The sequence below is a fragment of the Sodiomyces alkalinus genome (assembly GCF_003711515.1).
Source record: "Sodiomyces alkalinus F11 unplaced genomic scaffold SODALscaffold_1, whole genome shotgun sequence".
Lineage (NCBI taxonomy): Eukaryota > Fungi > Ascomycota > Sordariomycetes > Glomerellales > Plectosphaerellaceae > Sodiomyces > Sodiomyces alkalinus.
This window is the reverse complement of record NW_021167079.1, coordinates 1089308-1108951: the sequence shown is the minus strand read 5'-3', so window position 1 is coordinate 1108951 and position 19644 is coordinate 1089308. Positions and strand designations below refer to the sequence as shown.

At 53.2% G+C, this 19644-nt stretch overlaps 6 protein-coding genes across 6 annotated transcripts; 3 read left to right on the top strand and 3 right to left on the bottom strand.

Moving 5' to 3' along the window:
* Positions 1–2099: 2099 nt before the first annotated feature.
* Positions 2100–3314, top strand: SODALDRAFT_326198 (PLAC8-domain-containing protein). The gene is made up of 2 exons (XM_028610109.1): positions 2100–2709; positions 2795–3314. The coding sequence occupies exons 1-2, from the start codon at positions 2422–2424 to the stop codon at positions 3044–3046; spliced, it is 540 nt and encodes a 179-aa protein (XP_028469842.1). The 5' UTR covers positions 2100–2421; the 3' UTR covers positions 3047–3314.
* A 24-nt stretch (positions 3315–3338) lies between these two features.
* Positions 3339–4702, bottom strand: SODALDRAFT_303043 (CrcB-like protein; the record flags this gene model as incomplete). Its single annotated transcript, XM_028608944.1, has 2 exons — positions 4270–4702; positions 3339–4167 (listed from the first exon to the last, which is right to left on the bottom strand). The coding sequence occupies exons 1-2, from the start codon at positions 4590–4592 to the stop codon at positions 3339–3341; spliced, it is 1152 nt and encodes a 383-aa protein (XP_028469841.1). The 5' UTR covers positions 4593–4702.
* A 551-nt stretch (positions 4703–5253) lies between these two features.
* SODALDRAFT_326196 (PRTase-like protein) lies at positions 5254–6666 on the top strand. The gene is made up of 2 exons (XM_028610108.1): positions 5254–5639; positions 5761–6666. Exons 1-2 carry the CDS (start codon positions 5451–5453, stop codon positions 6349–6351), a joined length of 780 nt encoding a protein of 259 aa, XP_028469840.1. The 5' UTR covers positions 5254–5450; the 3' UTR covers positions 6352–6666.
* Positions 6667–6678: 12 nt separating this feature from the next.
* Positions 6679–9713, bottom strand: SODALDRAFT_318801 (DNA ligase I; the record flags this gene model as incomplete). The annotated part of the gene is made up of 2 exons (XM_028609406.1): positions 6679–9532; positions 9604–9713. The coding sequence occupies 2 exons, from the start codon at positions 9711–9713 to the stop codon at positions 6679–6681; spliced, it is 2964 nt and encodes a 987-aa protein (XP_028469839.1).
* A 466-nt stretch (positions 9714–10179) lies between these two features.
* SODALDRAFT_326193 (hypothetical protein) lies at positions 10180–11748 on the bottom strand. Its single transcript, XM_028610107.1, has 3 exons — positions 11274–11748; positions 11120–11191; positions 10180–11042 (listed from the first exon to the last, which is right to left on the bottom strand). Exons 1-3 carry the CDS (start codon positions 11470–11472, stop codon positions 10495–10497), a joined length of 819 nt encoding a protein of 272 aa, XP_028469838.1. The 5' UTR covers positions 11473–11748; the 3' UTR covers positions 10180–10494.
* A 465-nt stretch (positions 11749–12213) lies between these two features.
* SODALDRAFT_374409 (hypothetical protein) lies at positions 12214–17136 on the top strand (the record flags this gene model as incomplete). The annotated part of the gene is made up of 16 exons (XM_028614677.1): positions 12214–12267; positions 12404–12450; positions 12545–12632; positions 12732–13071; positions 13202–13551; positions 13645–13720; positions 14204–14254; positions 14337–14364; positions 14455–14496; positions 14677–14732; positions 14835–14852; positions 14959–15225; positions 15360–15406; positions 15506–15579; positions 15689–17046; positions 17111–17136. 16 exons carry the CDS (start codon positions 12214–12216, stop codon positions 17134–17136), a joined length of 2922 nt encoding a protein of 973 aa, XP_028469837.1.
* Positions 17137–19644: the final 2508 nt, after the last annotated feature.

The following is a 19644-nucleotide window of genomic DNA, read 5'->3' as shown; positions in this document are numbered from 1 at the left end:
GGTTGTTGGTGGCCGCGTTGAGAGGATCGAAAATGTGTGCTCGTGTGCCCCCATGTGGGAAGGGATCCATCGAGTTCACGATCTGTTGATTCCATTAGCAGAGTACGTGATCTCCTGGCAGTGCTAGCACAGACTAGCATAGGGAAAACGAAGTGCTTTGCTATCGTTTCCTGTCAATGCTAAGCCTTCGATGAAGGCGGGAGTGGCACAGCCAGAACCCCGAGTGGCGGCAGCGGATTGCCGGCAATGAAGGAAGCTCACTGGTCGGTTTAGTTTAGCTCAGCTTTTACGAAAGTAGTGGCCCTCCGTCGAGAATCTGAGCTGTGTTAGTGGTTTCCAGACGTGAAGGGAACCCATAAATCTGCTCCATTTGCTGCGTAAGAGAAATTCCTGTTCGGTGACTTAGACCGATGACGCCATCTGCCGTGATCAGTGCCGTCCGGTCAGAGGCCAATGAACGTTTCCATTGTGCAAAATTCGCATGTCGACCTTTGCCGACCTTCCTTTTTCATTGTTGTCTTCTCCCCTCGTGGCAGACATCCGAGATGTCGTCAGGCTTGGTGTGGAGGTTGGTTATGAACGGAGAATATTCCGTTGCTATGCGTTGGTGGGAGTGGAAGAAGGATCAAATCTTATCGTAATTGTATTTTTAGTATCTCCCCCCCCCCTTTTCCCCCCCAAAAAAAGCTTATCGATTAGATTGATTATTCAGCTTTATGTACCTAAACTGTCCCTCATTCTTGCACTTATATTTCCCGCCCTCCCCATCCGAAAGAAAAATCCGACAACCCGTCCAGAAACAAACATGGTTGTCACACCTACTGCGCGATTCTCGGGAGTTCCCAGAGAGTCCAGTCGTGAACAAAGCTTGAGAAGCTTCTTCTTTCTTCAAGGCTGATGTCGTCAGTCCCCTACCAAACCAACCACCACACGCGAGACTCGGCGAAGCAAGACCTGAAGTCATGACGGACCAAACTGAGCCAGAAGCCGACCATCGACGCGACATGCGTAGATGAGGACGTGCTTCCACGGTGGGTCGGAATCGGCGAGCATCCATACTCAACAGGCAGTGGCCCGTGGTCAGCCCAATGTCACACTGCCCAAATGCCGTCCAGAATACGAGGATGCGAGATACTGTCTGCATTTTGCCGGAACGATCCAGATATACGGAGCAAGTGCAGACGGCCAGGTTTCTTCCAAGTGTTTTCTAGTCCATCCTTGCTTTCCACTTGACCCAGCCTGTTCCAGTAAACAGAGTATAGTATAGCACCAGACTAAACTAACCATAGTCGCGGGCCTATTCGTTAGTGAAGTGCTTGCTATGGGATATAGCATTGCATTGTCCTGATGAAGGCGATGAACTTCCCTTTGGTTTTCCTACATGCTCGTCTTATTTTAGACCAAGAAGGTTACCTAACTCGCAGCCTCCATCACGGATTCTGTTAGGAATGAATTGAGAATTCCGCGAATCTTCCGACCGATCAACACGTCCCTCGTTACAAAGTAGATTTTTGCTTTCCGGCGTGGGAAACTGCCTTGTTGAATTCCGATCTCCATTCTACCTGCAACCTCGCACAGATGACAAGTCGAACAAATAAGACGAACTCGGTCCCCGAGATAAGGTCGGGTGCGGTGGCTTGAATATCTGTAAATCTGGGCCCATTTGTCCCGACACTTGGGCCCAAACGGGTCACCGAAGCCGAGTGATGGGAGGCCTACATACGCAGGGTTGAGGACTTAGTGCTCTGTTTTGGGACAAGTTCGAGTGTCAAAGCTCAGGCCTCCCTTCTGGGAAATGAGGCGTCGTGTTGTGGGCTTCGCGATAGGCTACCCATTAGACGAGAGTTGTGGGCACCTACCCAATGGCCCACGTTGTAACTGTTAACACGAAGATGAAGATGAGAGCAGTCAGTCCGGCGCAACCATCCCTGAGCCGTCTGTGAGGCCTACGGCTATAGTTAATGTTCGGTGTCAGGAGTTGGCAGAAGTCAGGGGCTTTTACGCAGGGGTGCTATGAACTAGACGCATCAGCCCTACAGCCACCGAGAACTCGTTTGCCTTGGTGTCGTGAACACATGGCATTTGGGATGGCCGCTATTGACCGTTCCAAGACGGATTGAGTAATTTGAGTAATTTGAGTAAGGAGTATCGTCTGGGCGAAGAGGCTGCGTCAAATTTTAAGAAGTCTCGAGGAACGTGCGGAAAGATAAATAGAAGCATGTTCTAAATTCTGCCTTGCTTGGGAGAACACCAAACAGCAACCGATTCTTCAGCTGAACCAGTCCTTAGCTTTTCGCAGTCTTTTTCTTGCCATCCACTCCTTTCTACTTCGCTCCAGACAGTTATCATATCCGTTCTCTTTCTTGTCTTGCTTCCCTTGTCGACGGACATTTCTACTACCTAGCTTAATAATAATAAAAAATGGCTGCCCCTCAAACATCTACCCAGGCCCGCGCAGGCCCTATCGACAACCGCGACGTCGAGGAATGGACGCAAAGATTCAACGAAGTCCTCGCGAAACCTGGCGAGGTCATCCACTCCAGCTCGCCCGCGTCGGCTCAGAGCTGGAACAACTCCCTCTTCGCCTGCTTCAACCCCATCGACCTGTGCCTCGTGAGCTGCTGCTTGCCTTGCGTCACTTTCGGGAAGACGCATCACCGCCTCAACCGGGATGCCAACCTAGACGGCTATGAGCCCGTCAACACGTCGGTGAGTCCTCGGCCAACTTTTGGCCTCTTCATCCTCCTTTTGGACCTCCCCCCGATGAGCTGACAACCTCATCTCGGATCTTTAGTGTCTCCTATTTTGCGCTTCGTCTTGCGTGGGCCTTCACTGGATCCCCGCCGCCATGCAACGCGCCCAGGTCCGCGCAAAGTTCCACCTCCAAGGCACCTGCCTCGGCGACCTCGCCCTCTCGTGCTGCTGCGCTTGCTGCTCTCTGGTCCAGCAGGAGAAAGAGGCGCAGGAGAAGGCTCCCCCGGCTGCCCAGGCCATTCAGCAGGAATACCAGCCCTCTGCCGATATGGCCTACCCCGGAAAACGTTGAGACTTCGGTGCTTAGATGAGCGTTATTGCGGAGTAGACGGCAGGCTTTTGTTTCGGTTAAATCTGGATTCTGCTCGGACGTCGGTGCTCGAATGCGGGATCCGTTTGGTAATGGAATGGATATATTGAGATCATGAGATGGAATACCCGTATACCACCAGTCCCCAGTATGGATAGTAATATATGCCTATTTGTGCAAGGCCTCAACAGGTTCTGTAAAAAAAAAAAAAAAAATCCAGACAAGTGTTCCCCTGCAAAATGCAATTCTAGGTGTGAAACGGGAGCTGACGACACTAGCACAGAGGTGCCCCGAATCCATGGCCCCAGCGCATCGCTCCCATGATGACAGTGAGCAAGGAGAAGGCGGTAGAGACGCTCACTACGCCATAGGTAACAGCGTGCCGTTTCCCCAGGGCGGCCATCTCGGCGATCCAAGACGACAAGGTGGTCAAGGAGTCGCAGAAACCGACCTCGATACCTCGCAGGACCTGACATTCGAGGACACCGCCCACGGGCGCGACCATGAGGTCATACCCCATGCCCAGGAGAACAGTGCCGAGTATATTAGCCACAAAAGTCCCCACCGGGAAGGAGGGCACGCGCATGTTGAGCCAAGCAGAGAGTTCGAAGCGCAAGAGACAGCCAACCGGCGCGAAAACGAGCGCGAAAAGCACGTCGCCGCGCCAGCGGTCGTGCGGGGGGAACACCGCCAGGAGGATGGCGGCGACCCAGCAGCCCCAGCCCAGGACGACGGCAAGGGGGTCGAGGCAGTTGCGCATCAGGGCGAACGGCAGCGGAAGCATGACGGGGCGTAGGACGGTGGCCGCGAAGTGGGCGCCGACCACAAAGGCGGCATAGGACAACGTGACGCTGACGATGAGCACAGCGAGCACGGCGAGGAAGGAGTGGCCGCCGCTCCGGGGCCAGGGGGGCGTCATGGCGAAAGGAGGGGTCTGAGGCAAGTCGTTGGAAGCGGAGAGGAACATGTCGCGTATGACGATGGCGAAGGACGTGCAGGAGCCGCAGAAGCCGATGGTCAGGCCGAGGTAAAGCGGGATAGCCTTCTTGGCCGCCATGTGTGCTTTATAGGCGACGTTTCCCTGCTGGTCGGACGAGGCTGGACTTTGATCGTCACCTATAGACGGTGTCAATTCCAATTGGGCTCCGGACTCGGCTCTGGCTGGATCGGTGGGTTCCTCCTCTGGGAGCTCGACTTCCTGCGACCTTAGACAAAGAGGATAGTGGAAGAAAGAACGGTCTTCCACCAGTGCACCCATGATGAAGCAGCCGGCAACGTTGGCCCACAGGATGGGGAAGGTGACGGGAGCTCCGGGGTAGAAAGTCAAAGCTTGGAGTCCTATTCGTGCAAGATTTCCTAGTAAAGAGAAGAAAATGAGATGGGAGTAGGTGTAGACCTTTGACGCAAGGTGAGAGGCAGGTTTCCTGTGTCGTTGATGGCTTCTAGGGCTGAGATCATGTTGGTAACCCCGTGATGGCGGGACTGATCGCCATGGTGGTGAATCAACTGCTTCACGGGACAGCTCCATGGATACACAGATAATGAATAGAGAGATAATAGATTCGGAGGAAGTCCCGGCGATGGATCCAGATACAATCTGGCATCATGCCGGCGGTTGCAGCTTTTTCACGACTTAGATAGCGAGGCGGAAGAAGCAAGGAGGAGAATTCGTAATTAGCTTACGAGTAACTGAGTCATGTGCCATTCACCGAGATTACCGAGCTAATAATACCTTAGGTAATTACCTACTCCGTACACCGAGCTGACCTTGCTCTGGTGAGAGTTTCGGATCCACAGCGGGCACTCCTTTCTTTATCTTATCATTACCTTATCTTATCTCACTTCCCCCGCCATTGATTGAATGCCCCCTCCTCTTAAGCAAGGAAAGGTACCTTAACTGTCAGAACACAAATCAAGGTACTCGGAATTGTGTGTGTACCTACCTACCTTATTCATCTAAGTGAAGTTCGTGGTACTTCACGGGGATGTCTAACTATTAGGAAAAATGAGGGGAAATGAATTTGGATACATCGGAACGAAGTACTCAACACGTCAGACACAATGTGGTTTGTCACACCTCGATAAGGTGGCTGTGGGCATCTGACAGGTAAGGTACCTTATAAATAATTAAGGTACCTTACTGTACCTTATCCAGGCCCCGAGTCCGTGACCTGTCGGCCAACTGGTACCGTACCTTTCATTCCATCCCAACTTCCCAACCTCCAAACCTCTCACGTCTCTTCCTCTCTTCCTCTTCTCCTCTCTTCATCTCCCTCCTTCCTCACGACCTCTCTCTCTCTCCCCCTATATATATACCTATATATTCCTATATATCCTTCAAATTCCGCGTGCTTTTTGAGCATTAGTGTTTCTGATCCCTAGAACCATGGCGTCTGTTCGTGACCTCCCGCCAAACGTTCATATCTCCTCCCATCCTTGCCTCCTGGCCAAGCTCTCCCAACTCCGGTTAAAGGCAACTCCAGCAAAGGATGTCAAGTCGCTTGTCCACGATATTTCCCTAATACTAGGCTGTGATGCCCTGGCAACTTCAACCACTTCCGTCCAAGGACCTAAGGTGAACGGCTGCATCCCCCTTATCAACATCCCACCGCCATGGTCCACCAACTCACCAACTCGCCCTTCAAATACTTCCCGGAAGGCCCGCTTCATTTGCTAACTCCGTTGCCCCCAACCAGGACGAAACTCACCTGGGCTTCCCCTATGACACCGCCACCATAGCCCCGCAAACCATCTCCCTCATCCCCATCCTCCGCTCCGGTCTCGCCATGGTCGACGCCCTCCAAACCATCCTCCCCGACCCGGTCCCCGTCCACCACCTCGGCCTCTACCGCGAACCCTCCACCCTCGAACCGGTCGAGTACTACAACAATCTGCCCCATCACATCCCCGACCCGACCCTCAAGGCCAACTCCACCTCCGCCGCCGCCTTCGCTCCCTCCTCCACCACCGCGTCTGCCCTTGAAGCCGAGGCCGACGGCACCGGTGCCCCGTACGCGTCGAGTCTCGCCATCATACTCGACCCTGTCATCGCCACCGGCGGAACGTGTGCAGCTGCCATCCAGACGCTTAAGGAGTGGGGCGCTCGGCGCATAGTCGTGCTGTCCATTGTTGGGGCCACGGAGGGTGTCCGTCGCGCTGCGGAGGAGTGGCCCGAGGCGACTGAGATTTGGCTTGCGGCTGTGGACCCGGAGTTGACGGGACAGGGGATGATCAAGCCCGGTTTGGGCGATATAGGCGATCGTCTGTTCCTGACCATTGGCAAGTAGTTAAGTTATCTAGCTTTCTCTTTCGCTTGGACGAAATGAAGCTACGCTGCACGTATCCCGGTGCAATGGGGAGCCCGGCAGAGAGAGAAGCAGCATCACTAGAAGTGCATCAGGGGTGCGGGTCGAAGAGTACGGGGGTTCAAGCCGTACCTAGTTTGTGAGAGCGAGGTATATTGTTAAGCGTTCGACGGCTCCTGTGCGCAGTTTGCGGACTGAGACAACGCCCGTATATATCATCTTATTGCGACCTATTTGAAGTCTTCACAATCCCCGCCCTGACCAGTCATGACAACAGTAATAAAGTACATTACATTACACGGGCTGATTTCATGGCTGGATGTACTTCTCCTCACCAAGCAGCCTCTTCTCCTTCCACGTATCTTCCACCCACCGTCCCGTCACAAGATTGGGGAGCTTGCGCCGTCCTTTCAGCTCCTTCCGCACAGTGATGGCGCCGTCTTGCCTCTCGTCCTCGTCCCCTAGCAGCACAATATGCGTGATAGATTCATCCTTGAGCCCGCTGGCAAGTCGTCCACCTCCAAACGAAATGTAATGTTGCAATCGTAGTGCGTTCAGATCATCGACGTTGGGTGCCCGCACGTGGACTACGCACCGCCGGAAAAGCGTACTCCGCAAGGGGGGCAATCCATGTCCCCGCTCCTCGAGCTGCTTCAGAAACTCGTCTGCATCGAAATCGCTTTCCTCGTTCTTGGGCATCCCGTTCATGATGGCTCTCAGTTCATCGACGTCGATGACCCGCGCATAGCTATCTCCGTACATGTCGGTATGCTGTCGTGCCATCTCCCTCATCTCATCGGTCGCGTAAAACAGATGCCGTTCCTCGTAGGGAAGCAGGGCAGAGTCGTCGTGTTGCGCTAGACAGTCCTTGATCCATAAGGGACGGATGATGTCCGCCCCGCCGCCCTTGATCAGGCTGGCGACCTTGACCACCCTCTTATCAGCCACGAGGATCATACCCGACGAGGGCACCGCGCGCTGTGATATACGTCCGCCGATCTCCTTGATGAGCGTCTCGAGCTCCGCCTTGGTCTTTCTGAACGGCTTGAGCGACTCCGACAAGACACAGAACTCGAGCCCTTCGAACATGTTGGTCTTCTCCCCGGCAAACTGGACCGGCTTGCCATCCGTGCCGGCGATAACCAGTTCCTTCTTCGCCCGCTTGGTGGGTCTCCGCTTCCGCCTCTCGACGTTCATCTTCTTGTCCTTCACCGCCTCCTCGACGCGCCGGCGGAGGTCCTGGAATTCCTGCACGCTCAGGCCCTGGTCCCAGCGCTTGTCGCTGCGCAGCCGGCGGAAGCGGGGGAAGCGCAGGGTGATGCCGAGCGCGAACTGGTCCGAGGGCCCGACGCTCGCCGCCTTGGCTTCGATGACGATGGAGTCCTTAGGCCGGATCCATAGATCGGGCTTTTCGGCCGTGCCGTTGGCAAGCTCGATGTACTCGACCGGGGGCTTCTTGGGATTCCACTCCTTCCAACGCCCGTCTGTGCGATGTCGGATTTCGGCGTAGTCGTCGGCGGTGAGGCCACCGCCGACTTTGAAGAAGCTGAAGCACTTCTCCGGGTTGGCGCCCGCGTGGATGTGGTTCTCGCTTGCGCGGAGACCGCATAGGAAGCTGGACAGGGTACCGCCTCGTTTGCCTGAGCCGTAGTAACCGCCGATGACGACGCAGTCGAGCGACTCGCCGAATTCATCCATGTACTCGGGCTTCACTTTGAGCCAGTCGTCGTTCCGACTGTTCAGGCGGTACATGGACCGCGGGTTCTTGAGAACGAGGCCTTCCGAGGCTTCGGCCACGACTTTGCGGAGGAGAGGCTCGATCGCATCGGGAGATGTGGCGACTTCATGGCCGTGCACTTCGATGCGCCTGCGGACTCCTACCACGGCCTTTTCCAACGCTCGATGGCGATCACGTAGGGTATAGCGGGTCAAGGGCTGGTCGTTCAGGTAGAGAATGTCAAATACTCGGTACACCGGACGGGGGCCTTTGTTGTTGTACGGGTTATTCTGCTCCGCCAAGGCAGCTGTCTTGAGTGTGCCAAAGGGCATGATCTTGTCGGTCTCTGGATCCCAGGTAATCATCTCGCCGTCCAAGATAAGATTCCGCACGCCGGACGCGAAAGCATCCTTTAGGTACCGCGTCACGGCGCCCCGCTCATCCTCGAAGCCGTTTCCGTAGAGATAGGTGTAGTCTTTGGCCTTTCGCGACCAGAACGCGAAACGCTTCCCTCCAGGTGTGTTGTCATCCTCCACCATGTGCAGCTGCATTCGTTCGCCGTCCAACTTCTCCTCGATCCAGTACTCGGGGTCCTCCTCGGTTGGGCGGAGGTACTCTACCATCTTCTGAAAAGAGGCGGGCATTTGAAACTGAGCTAGCTGCGGCTGGAAACATTGCATTAGGGTGACACCGGCGCTCTCCTGCTCCAGGCGGTGGTTCGGATCGTACAGCTCCCAGCATACGCGTCGTAGACTGGACGAGACGTTGAACAGTGCCTCCGCGTCGGGATGCCAGAGGTGAAGGAAGGTCTTCTCGGTAGCGCCGACCTTCATCTGCTTAAGGATGATGCGGATCAGCCACATGAGCTCCTCGGCGTTCATTCTCTGATAGAACTCTTCGAAAATCCGGAGGTTCTCCTTCTCGCCCGCTGAGGCGGCTAGCTTGTCGAGGTGATCATTGACTTCCCGGACGCTCATGTCGCCAACCTCGGTACGCATCGGTCTTTTGGATAGGACCTCGAAGCACCGCCCTGCGAAGTCACCGGCCATTCGAGATGCCGTCGTCTGACCGGGGAGCTTCCAGTGGAGTAGGTTGTATCCGTCCTCGGAATTCCGGTCGATTTTCATGAGCTTAACCAGAAGCTTTCCGATGGCATTCTCTTTCAAACCGTAGACGCCCCGATCGCGGTCCTTGTCGGGGAGAATGAGTCGTAGTGCGGGGAATATATCATCGCCAACATCGTTGCGCCATCTTGAGATGAAGCGTTCAATAATGTGCCGCCTTTGCTCATGAGGTGAGAGCTTGGAAGGTCCATGGGGCCCAAGCTTGGTGCGGGGAATACGAGGCCCCGATGATTTCTTGTGTTCGTTCAATGGGTTGAACAAGGTCTCGAAAAGAACATGAAATGGAAGCGTATCTGAATGATTCCGTGGGCGATTCGGATAGCTGTCCACCAGTCAGTTGAGATTGCAGGGGTTTTGAGCGCCCCAGTAGGGGAAGGGAAGGTGAGGGCAAACTGTTCGTCAAGCTCTTCGAGTGTCATGCCACCGGCCATATATTGTGTATCATCCTCATTCACGTCTACCCCAGCAGGAGACGATCCGCGGTCTCCTCGTGGTTGGGTCATGGCAGCGACGGAGTTGAGTTACTGTAAGAGAGCCCCGATGATGAATGATGAAATGGCGATTGAACGGTCCCAGTGGTTTTGATCGTACTTTACGAAACGAGTCGTACAGAAGAATGAGGATTTCGACGCATCTCTTCGTTCGAGGAATTGAAACCCCGCCAGTTGGATCGCGCAAGGCTGTTCGAAAAAAGAAAGAAAATATTGGAAGTTTATGAAACGGGAAGACGACAAGGACGAGACGAGATGATAATTTTAAGGTACTTCGTTCTCCGTAGGACGACGTAGGCAACAAACAATGGAAGCTTGAGGTTGATGAGGTTGAAGGTACGTACTCAAGGATAGGTTCCCAGCTATTGGTTCAAATCCGCGTGGATGCCTAGAATGTGGGGCTAGCACGGAGTACACCGTTACGAGTAGGTACAACGGATAGGTACCTCCACTGACGTTAACTGTACGTAGGAAGTACTCCGTATTGTAGCAATTAGACACTGTAATGCTACTGTGTGGGTTTGCTTAATTTTACCACGTCCATCCACCTTTCAACTTCACACACATCTCTTGATTGCCTTCATTCCATGCTACCTAGGTTGTCTGGTTATTTGCATGAGCTCATACATCATACTGCTTTTAATCGTCATGCCAACACTCGTCTCCGATTTAATGGAGCCTCAGGACCACGCAGTCTATCCAATATTCATTCGGATACAAGACGGTGTACTATAGGCTTGCACGGCGAGGTGAAAGCTGAGAGCGACCTCTTCCGAAAGATCCGACCCCCTGTCTAAGATCGGGTGGACAGGGTGTCGTTGTTAGCCTTCTCGGCATCCACCTGCCTCATGGGCTCGTTGAGCTGGCTCCTCTTCTTGTTGCGCCGGAAGAGCCAGAAGGCGACAGCAGCGATGACGGAAAGTCCAGCGACGGAACCGACGACGGCACCAGCAATAGTAGCCGTGGACAGACCAACCGACGAGCTCTTGCTGGTAAGGTCGGAGACGGTGTGGGGGACGTTGCCGTGCCTGTCCGTCGTGGTAACCTCGACATCCTCGTCGATGCTGATCTCCGGGTTGGCGGTCGTGGCGTTGAAGCAGGGGATAGCCTCGTCGAAGGCGGAGAACTCGACGAAGGTCACATCAGCACAGGCGTAGTGGATGGTGCGGTACGCCGGGTTCTCCTCGAAGTTGGCGACGTAGAGGAGGCCGAAGGTGGCGTTCATGCCGGGGCGGATGTTGGAGGGGGCATCGGGGGCGTTGATGCAGGTGTGGCCGAGGTCTAGGCTGCCGACTTCATTAGGACCGTAGAAGGTCTCGAAGTCGTCCATGGTCTTGGGGTCTGTTTTCAGTCATTGTTAGCCATGTGTTCCCAGCTCCCTTTGTCTTTTCGCGAGATTCGAATGTTAGGAGACTTACCATCCTTGTACGAAACACTGATGTGGACAGCACGGGTCGCGTCTTGGGCAACGAGGGCAAGCTTGCCGTTGGCTGTAGAGTTCACCGTCAGCTACCGCCCCAGAATGTCCGCATGGATGCGGTAACTTTTAAAGGGATTGGAACAGATACGTACTCAAGGGGAATGGTGTCCTCTCGCCGACTCCATCGGTAGAGCCGCAAGGGGCAATCTCATCATGCCCGTCGATCCACGCACGGTCGGGGGGCCACACAAAGGCACCAGCGCCCATCGTATCGCTGGTGGTATCAGCAGCGACGGCGGTAGTGATGAAGAGGCTGCCGAAGAGGGCAGCGGCCTTGGTGGTAGAGACCATTTTAGGCTGAGTTGTCCAGAGGGGAAGTGCTCAGAGTTTGGATGATAAAATGCCAGAGAGGTCTGATATGACGAGTCACCCGTTCAACGCTTGATTGAGCACAAGGTACAAGATTGGGAGCTGTGGTGAGACAAAAGAACGGGGAATATGTGAGCATCTAGGAACTGCAGGGCATGGCCATATATGCTTCTTCATTCTCTTGCCAAGTCGTCGGCTGTCTCGCGACCCTCGCCTTCCTGCCGACTTTCTCCGTGGTCCAGCCAGCCATGTTGAAGCTAAGCCTGTCTCAAGTCTTACCATCCTCCAGAGTTTTCCTCTCTCCCACGGTCTTTCCACCCAAACAAGTTCTGTTTGACCCCGCTCGCGTCGTCCTCGGTTCGATCGAACCATGCCTCCCCACTCTACGGACCCGGTTGACAGGGGACTCCTGGGGACAAAATTTATCAGATTTTCTTGACCAATGATTGATTGTGATCCTTCCCTGCGGTGGGTCCAACCCACATCTTGCGCGATATCTGATCATCTGATTAGATGATCTATCGTTCTCTGATTGGTACTTAGAATCAACGGTCCAAATTGAGCAAGCCCAGCTAAGCGACGGCTTGTGATAGTTCCTGATGGTTTGTGCAAAATCCCTCGCTCTCAAAGTCACAGGGATGTTTTAGTCCGAAAGGTGATTTCTGTGAACAAGGTCTTCAGCGTTTATTACCCCGACTTCGGCTTGTTCGTATCTCCCACGCAATGAAGCCTGGCTGCCTGTGCCCTGCCCCTGTCATCATCACGGCCGCCACACCTGTCACCTAGACTAAATTCGTCTGGTTCCTAAGGAATTTTCGGGCCCATATCGTACCTCGGCATGTTCCATCACATTCTATTGGACTGCCGATGGAATTTATTCTGACCCGGTGCTTGTGTCGGTGGTACCGCCTAGGCACTCGCATGTTTCTCTGAAAGCGGGACGAGAAACGGCTCTGCAGCGTTCATTGCGAGATCGGAAATGAGGTTATTGGAACTTGGTTCCAGATCACCCAACTCTTCGAACTTCTTTGTGTTTTGGATTACATGCTCTCAGACTCAGATCATTCGGATCCTTGCGGCTCCGCCATGGCGCAGAAAGGATTCAAATGAAGGACAACCACCAAGGCTTGATAGAAGCCTTTGTAAGTGGTCCTCTAACTAAATCATAAAAGTGGAGGTGACCAAAGATATAAGAGGTCTAATCCTCTCCGCCTCCCTCACACCATATTCCATCTCTGCAGCCAAGCTCCCTATCCCACCCTAGCAAAAGCTCTCGCCTCAGCTTATCATCACCCACCCGTCCCTCGCTTGCTCTTTGCCAGAACACGCACGAGTCTCTCTCAGCCACTCGCTTTCTGCACCTATCCAAGACGACGACGCAGACACACACCTGCACCCAATCTGAGACCATGGTTGCAACACCCCTCATCTATCTCGGCGCTGCTGTCGCTCTGGCAGGTTATGTCTCTGCCTCTACCTTTGACAGAGAGCTTGCCGTCCGCACTTTCCGATTTCCTGATGCTGTTCCCATGGACAAGCGTCAGGCTTCTGGTGGTCAGTATCAATGTCACGCTGACTGCGGTACGTCTTAATCCTACTCACCCGAATAATGACACACTCACCCCCGTTTGCCAATATTCAGAACGTTCACTCAGCTGCGTGTTATTCTCAACATATCGAACTGTAGACCTCTAACTCTCTTTAATACCAGGCGGCACTATCAACGGTGCTAAAGACGGTGACCACTGCAGCGACAATGCCTGGCGGGACCTCCTCGATACCTGCCTTATCTGCGTCGATACTTACCCTATCTGGCAGTATTATGGAGAGAGTGTCTCCGAAGCTGCTGCGGCCTGCGGCTTAACGGTTGAGCCTGGAACTCCCGCCAGGCCCTCTGAGGGCGGAGAAGAAGAGGAGGAGACTCCTGAGCCTTCTGCCGAGCCGGAGCCCACTTCCCCACCCACCGCTGCACCTGAAGCCTCCTCTGAGCCTGAACCCACCCCCTCTACTTTGTCAGAAGACGCCGAGCGAACAGTTGCTCCCACTCGCGCTAGCAATGAGGTGAGCTCCTTCGTACCTGTTATAATTTATCCCGCTTTCCCCCTTGTCTCCGAGTGCTGGTTTGGAATGGTGCTGACTTGTTTTCCTTTGCAGACCCTGTCTGAGCCCTCCCACATTGGGACCAACGCCGGTGTTCGTCTCTCTGGTACCGGCTCGGTCGTTGGACTTTGTGCGATTGCGGCCCTTTTCGTTCTTTAAAGATCACTGTAAACGAGCTCTCTGACATTGTCCGTACTCTTTTGGAATTTGTATATACTTAAGTGGTTATTATTATGTATTTCATACTCAGCTTAGGGGTATGGAGGCTTGGCTTCCTCATAAGCTGTAGTGGAATAACGCAGTAATATTGAATCTATTGCTCATAGTTTGCTCTCCACCCTAATTTCTTCCGCCTCTATGAGATCACCTGCACTAGTACGAGTCATCAGGAAGCCAAACAGATATCCAGCTCTTATAAATGACCCTAACACTATAAGGAATCTTAGGGGGCCCGTCGCACCTTTCTCCGACTGTCCTGACTTTACTGCTTATGTTTCCTGTTACATAAGTGGCTCGTATACCGGCTGTTGCCCGAACCAGGAGGCCATCGAGACTGGAGACCGAAGACTACTAACCGAGATCTCGGTTAATACCGTGTCACACCGCTCGCGAGCGCTCTTCCATCCCGACCCATGCTCGGAATCCGAGTGTGTCCTGCTTGCTCGTTGGTGGCCACACCTCCAATGCGTGCCCCCATATTCTCCGCTCTCGGCTAAAAGGGTCTAATCATTTGCCTTCAAGCTCAGGGTGTCTGTCGAGCACCGTGACCCATTCGTCAACCGAGGGATTGGTCACATCATGCCATCATTCTCTGAGCCACGGGCGTTTTGAGTCATACATTCCTGTTGGTCAACCATGACACAGAAGCGAGATTCTTAGTAACCAGTGGATGCTGCCAGTTGCATCGTAAGCCGACTTCTGTTCCGATATGGATCTTCTTCCGCCAGAGGACTCTTAACATGTCATGGGAACATTGAAACGCCACCTTGTCGGCGGGGCCTGGTAGCCACGTACAACAAAGGAGCCTTGTAACTTGCAAGGTCCTTCCATGTCTGAGATTTTCGATTCCGTGCTGCTCTCGTGAAGATCGTGCCACGGTTGTCACCTCATGGGCCTGAATACTCAACCACGTCCCCTTGCTCGTTGACTTACACGAGATAAAAGGGCAGTGTAGTGGTTACTCGGAAAGAAAGCCAAGGGCTGTGTTGTCCAGGTATTGTGGGTGCTCTCTCATCACTAAACAGCGAAGAAAAGCAACCCATGTGAACAAAACCCTACAGTATCCATTGTTAAGCAGATGAGTTCTTGCTGAAAATTGGCTTCCATACGTTTCATCCCCCCCCGGGTTCGACTTTGCCTCTTGGAAAGTGTACCCCCATATACAAGTCAGGGATGCGATAGCTTTCGCCTTTTCACCATCCGCTCACACACAAGCTCAAAATTTCACCTCCGACGCCCTCCTTAATAGGCCAAGTCTGAAGTCTCGATGTTTCAGCCAGACCAGGCACGAGCCTCAGGGGCTCAAAGACTCAAAGAAATCCAACTCGCGAGTGCAAGCCTTCGTTTCCGCCCATTTGAGGATTGAAAGCCGAAGTACAGCTGAAACTACCACCGAGCACAGACGTAATGGTTCAGGTTGACTGTCAAAGAACAGGCACGACAATCCCTTCATATCGCGCCAACCAACTCGCGTATACCGCATAGAAGACAAAGCAGCGCACATATCTGGCGACGTAACGCCTGTTCGAGGGACAACCATTGTCGACTAGAGGAATCATACCGAACAGAGCCCAATAACGATGTCTCAAGCATCGTTGTTCGACAGGGGAGCGCGCATATAAAGAAGGAAGAAGTTATGCCTCCAGAGCTACATGATGCTAACCGACACATATCAATCGATACTTAAACAAACAAGAAAGAAAATCATCATCCTCAACAACTACGCCAGATCCGTCTGTATCTCTACGATGCGGATGCCGAAGAGAGTGCGTGACTCCAAACCTCGCTCGAGGGAGGAGAGAATAGAGGAACAAAGCAAGTTTCTCAGTTGGAACCGTAGCCGAATGCAAACCGGAGGTTCCTGGTGGGACATGAAAAGATGGACCAACGAACCCAAAGACCCATACGATACTATCCCTTCACTAGGGCTAGTGAGAATCATGCTGCTCGACTACATCGTGGACAACGAGTTGCCCTTCCCGATGCTCTTCAACATCACCCCGTTCACGAACGGGGCATGCAACCGACTGTTCAAGGTGGAGTTCCCCGAGGGCAAGGAGATGCCCGAAGGTCTCCCCAGGGTGATGATTCTCCGGTTCACAGCGCCTATAGACCCCTTTTATCAGACCGAGTCGGAGGTGTCAACCATGTGGTGGCTCGCGAGTAAGGGGGGAGTACCGGTACCGCAGGTCTTCTACTTCGACTCGACGGCAAAGAACGCGACCAACTTGGAATGGACCCTCATGGAGTACGTCGAGGGAGATACCCTTCGGGACCTCACGGAGAAAATGAATCCTCCTCTTGCGAACGACAAGAAGATGGCCATCGGTGCCGAGATCAGCCAACACTTGGAACACGTCCGGGACCTTCGCTTCGATAAGATTGGCAGCCTGTACTGCGACTGGGACACGGGAGATTTCCACGTGGGTCCCCTTGTGGACTTTGAGTACTTCGAAGGTAGGCGTCTCGACTTCCCGGCCCTGCGAGGTCCTTTCGACAGCATCTCCGAGTACTTCAAATCCTTGATGGAGATCCAGCAGATGGAGGCCATCCAAGAGCTCGAAAATGACCGGAAACAGCTGCAAAAGCAGTTGGGTCTGGAGTCGTGGGAGGCAGTTGTCGCATATGCGAAGACGCACCCAGAGATCAAACTCCCCGTGTCCGTAAGGCAGATGGTGGAGCGGGCCGAGGCCATCAATGACCGCCTGATGCCCAAGCTCCTGGCCTACTTGCAACGCCTCCCCACCTCGGAGAACGGTGATGGGAAGGCAGAAGACCAGCTCGGCCCGGTAGATGGTTGGCACACGGAGCTGATGCACCCCGATTTGCACATGGGGAACGTGCTGGTAGCGGGCAGGCAGCGCCTGCAAAGCATTGTCGACTGGGACTGGACGACTCTTATGCCCCCTCCACTCGTCGTCTGGGTGCCCTACCTGGACAGTTACTTCCAAGGCCACAAGCGGAGCAAGCGAGTGCCCAACGCCACGGCTCTGCAACTCCGTGAGATTTTGTCTCCCCAGGGGCTTGAGTGGACTCAAACCGACATTCATAAATCCATCATTGTGTCCGAGACTTTCAGCCCACCGGAAAGATACACAACGCCCAAGGCCCTGGCTTTACGGGCCGTCGGGGAGGTGGTCAAGAACGCGTCTCGCCTGAATGATGAGCAAGCGGCCTGGTTGAGCAACGCCATCAAATTCCTAGACGAGGAAGAGCAAGTCAACATCAAGGAGACCAGTGGCGCTTAAGATATGATCAATGAAACAGACAGAAATATTAGTCCCCAGGCACTTTCAGACAGTCGTGCAAAATATGGTGGCCAAGTAGGAGTGACTGTGAAGAATGTGAAAAGTCAAATATGACACAAAATTTCGAGATTGACCCTAAACGCCGCACAGAGCAAGGCGATTATGAGTGGCTTGTGATTATTTGATGAAATGGTGCGAGATTGAATGAGGCCGGGTGAGATGACTCGTGAGTGAGTGTAAGGGGCTCACTGTGAGACTTACTCACTTACCTCGGGCGATCTGCATACTCCGATCATTATGAAATAAGTTGGATCAGATCGCTGGTAGGGAAGCGATGCTCCTCGTTCATTTTGCTGGAGCACCGAGAGCTTACACGGTACGACGGAGCACCAGTGAGTATGCATCTCCTAAGCCGGGTGGTGTTGAGGAAAGTAATTAAGTTGGTCGATGTTGACGTCATGACTATGTGGCTTGCGATGAACACGACAAAGGTAATTAATTAATGGATATCTGGTCCTGTTCGTTGGAGGGTGGAGCTGGATAACGGTTGCGGATTCTCGTTGCCGTGACTAAGGCAGCGCGGCCCGTATGGGGGATTATTGTCACACTCAAAAATGTACCACTACACCAAAAAAGAATCCTCTGCTTGACGTCGGTACTTTTTGATCTTATATACCTAGTTCAACACCTCGTTTGGTGTAGTCGTACATTTTTGAGTGTAACATAGTTCAGCAATTATGGCCAGGGACTCGAGACCTCGCCCCATTAATTGCGAACAGCAGACGTGACAATCCAAAGTCGGGCACCTTGGGACCAACTCAATGAATGGATGCAGGGCGTGAGTACCTGAGCTGGGGCCAGTGTCATTATGTTGAAGCGGGGAGTACCTATGAAAGTCGAACCATCAAAGTCCCCAGAATTTCATCCCCCATTCTCGTCTTTTGTGAGGCCATGGTGATGGTGCAATATTTTCGTATTCTGCGCAATAAGTCGAGGGATGTTTTTACTAGCGAACAAGAAACTTACTCTTAAAACATCGTCACCGGATCCTGGGGTCAGGGAGGATAGGAGTGTCAGACAAAAGAAAAGACGAATGAATCCGAGACATATTACATCGAGAACCATCAAGGGTGCAGGAACGTCCGAACACAATAAACGGAGAGAACTGCTGCCAGGCACATATGGACCTAAACATTCCGGAGGATCCAGACACATCGGCCACGATAGTGCTGACCAGACGGTAGCTGTATGGAGAACGTGAGAAGACCAGGACCAGATGCTCGAATGAGACCTATGTTAGAAGAACAGCGACTTGCGATGTCCGGGAACAGGCAATGGCCTCTTGAAGTTTGAATCGGCAATAAAGTTGGTGATTCTTTGGTCGCCACGAACAGATATCATCTCCTGTCACATTTGTCCAAATAGGTTGACAGGATGCAGGTCGACGTCAGACCGGAATACTTTTATTGTCCTCCAAGGCGATCGTCCGCTCGGATATTTTGTTAGACGGCGCTCCGACCGTTTCGCGCGTGGTTATGGCCATGGCGGTTCATACCGGATGGTTCCTATCCAAGCAAAGGGGGCCAAACCCAATGGATACAGAACCGTGCTAATAGTAGAGAGGCAATGGGAACAGAAGCTTCAAAGAACTGGTATGCATCAGAGATGAATGGGCATAGACAAATAGTGAAGGCGTGTGACGAAACCGTTGCCAAGGGTGATTAATAGAAAAACATCGAGAGACCCATACCTCCAGAGACATACCATCCGTACCTGGGCTGGCTTAGTAATAAAGTCGCCCTTACCCTGTCTCGAATTTGTGTACCTATTCGAACTAGAAGTACCTGTACTTTTTGCCCACAAGAAAAGAATGCTAAGAGTCTCCAGCTTCTGCTCAGCTCAGAGTATATGTACCTCTGAATCTTACCCAGCACTAGGAGCTACCTAGCCAGGTAAGTTCACCCTTCTCGACATCGGCGACGGCAGTCTAAGAACAACACAGATCGGATTCTGGACCCCTTATTGCCCAATGCACACCCCAGTCTCCACATAAGCTATGAAACCGATGACATCACATGCTTCTTCGCTCCCCCTATCGGCCACGTCACCGTCGCAGTTCGTCACCGTCACTACGAAGCTTTTATGTCACTGACCTCAACACTAACACCCGCCAGGGATAGCTCTAGCTCCCTAAATTGGTATCCTGTGAGTAGCTGTGTACGTCATTGCCAGCTCTTCTGGATTGCTACTCAGTTGATCCTGTGAATGTGTACCAACCCGCTACCTGCTTTTGTGCACCTTGAACCAGCACTGCACCTACCCGTAATGGTTTCGTAGCGATGCCATACGGTAGGTAGGAAGAGAGAGAGCGGAGGCAACCTGTCTGGGCAAGCATTTTCCTAAGGTACTCAGGTACTTGAATGACTTGTGTATTTGCGGATTCCTGGGTCCTATCCGGAGGCCGGCTTTAGAGGCTAGGCTGACGCTCTTGCCTTGACCACACCCTTCCTCTGGCCTGGTCATGGAGTTGTTTCACAGCTAGTCCCCCATGTAGGTACTGCGTCATTGTGCACCATACCTCATGGCT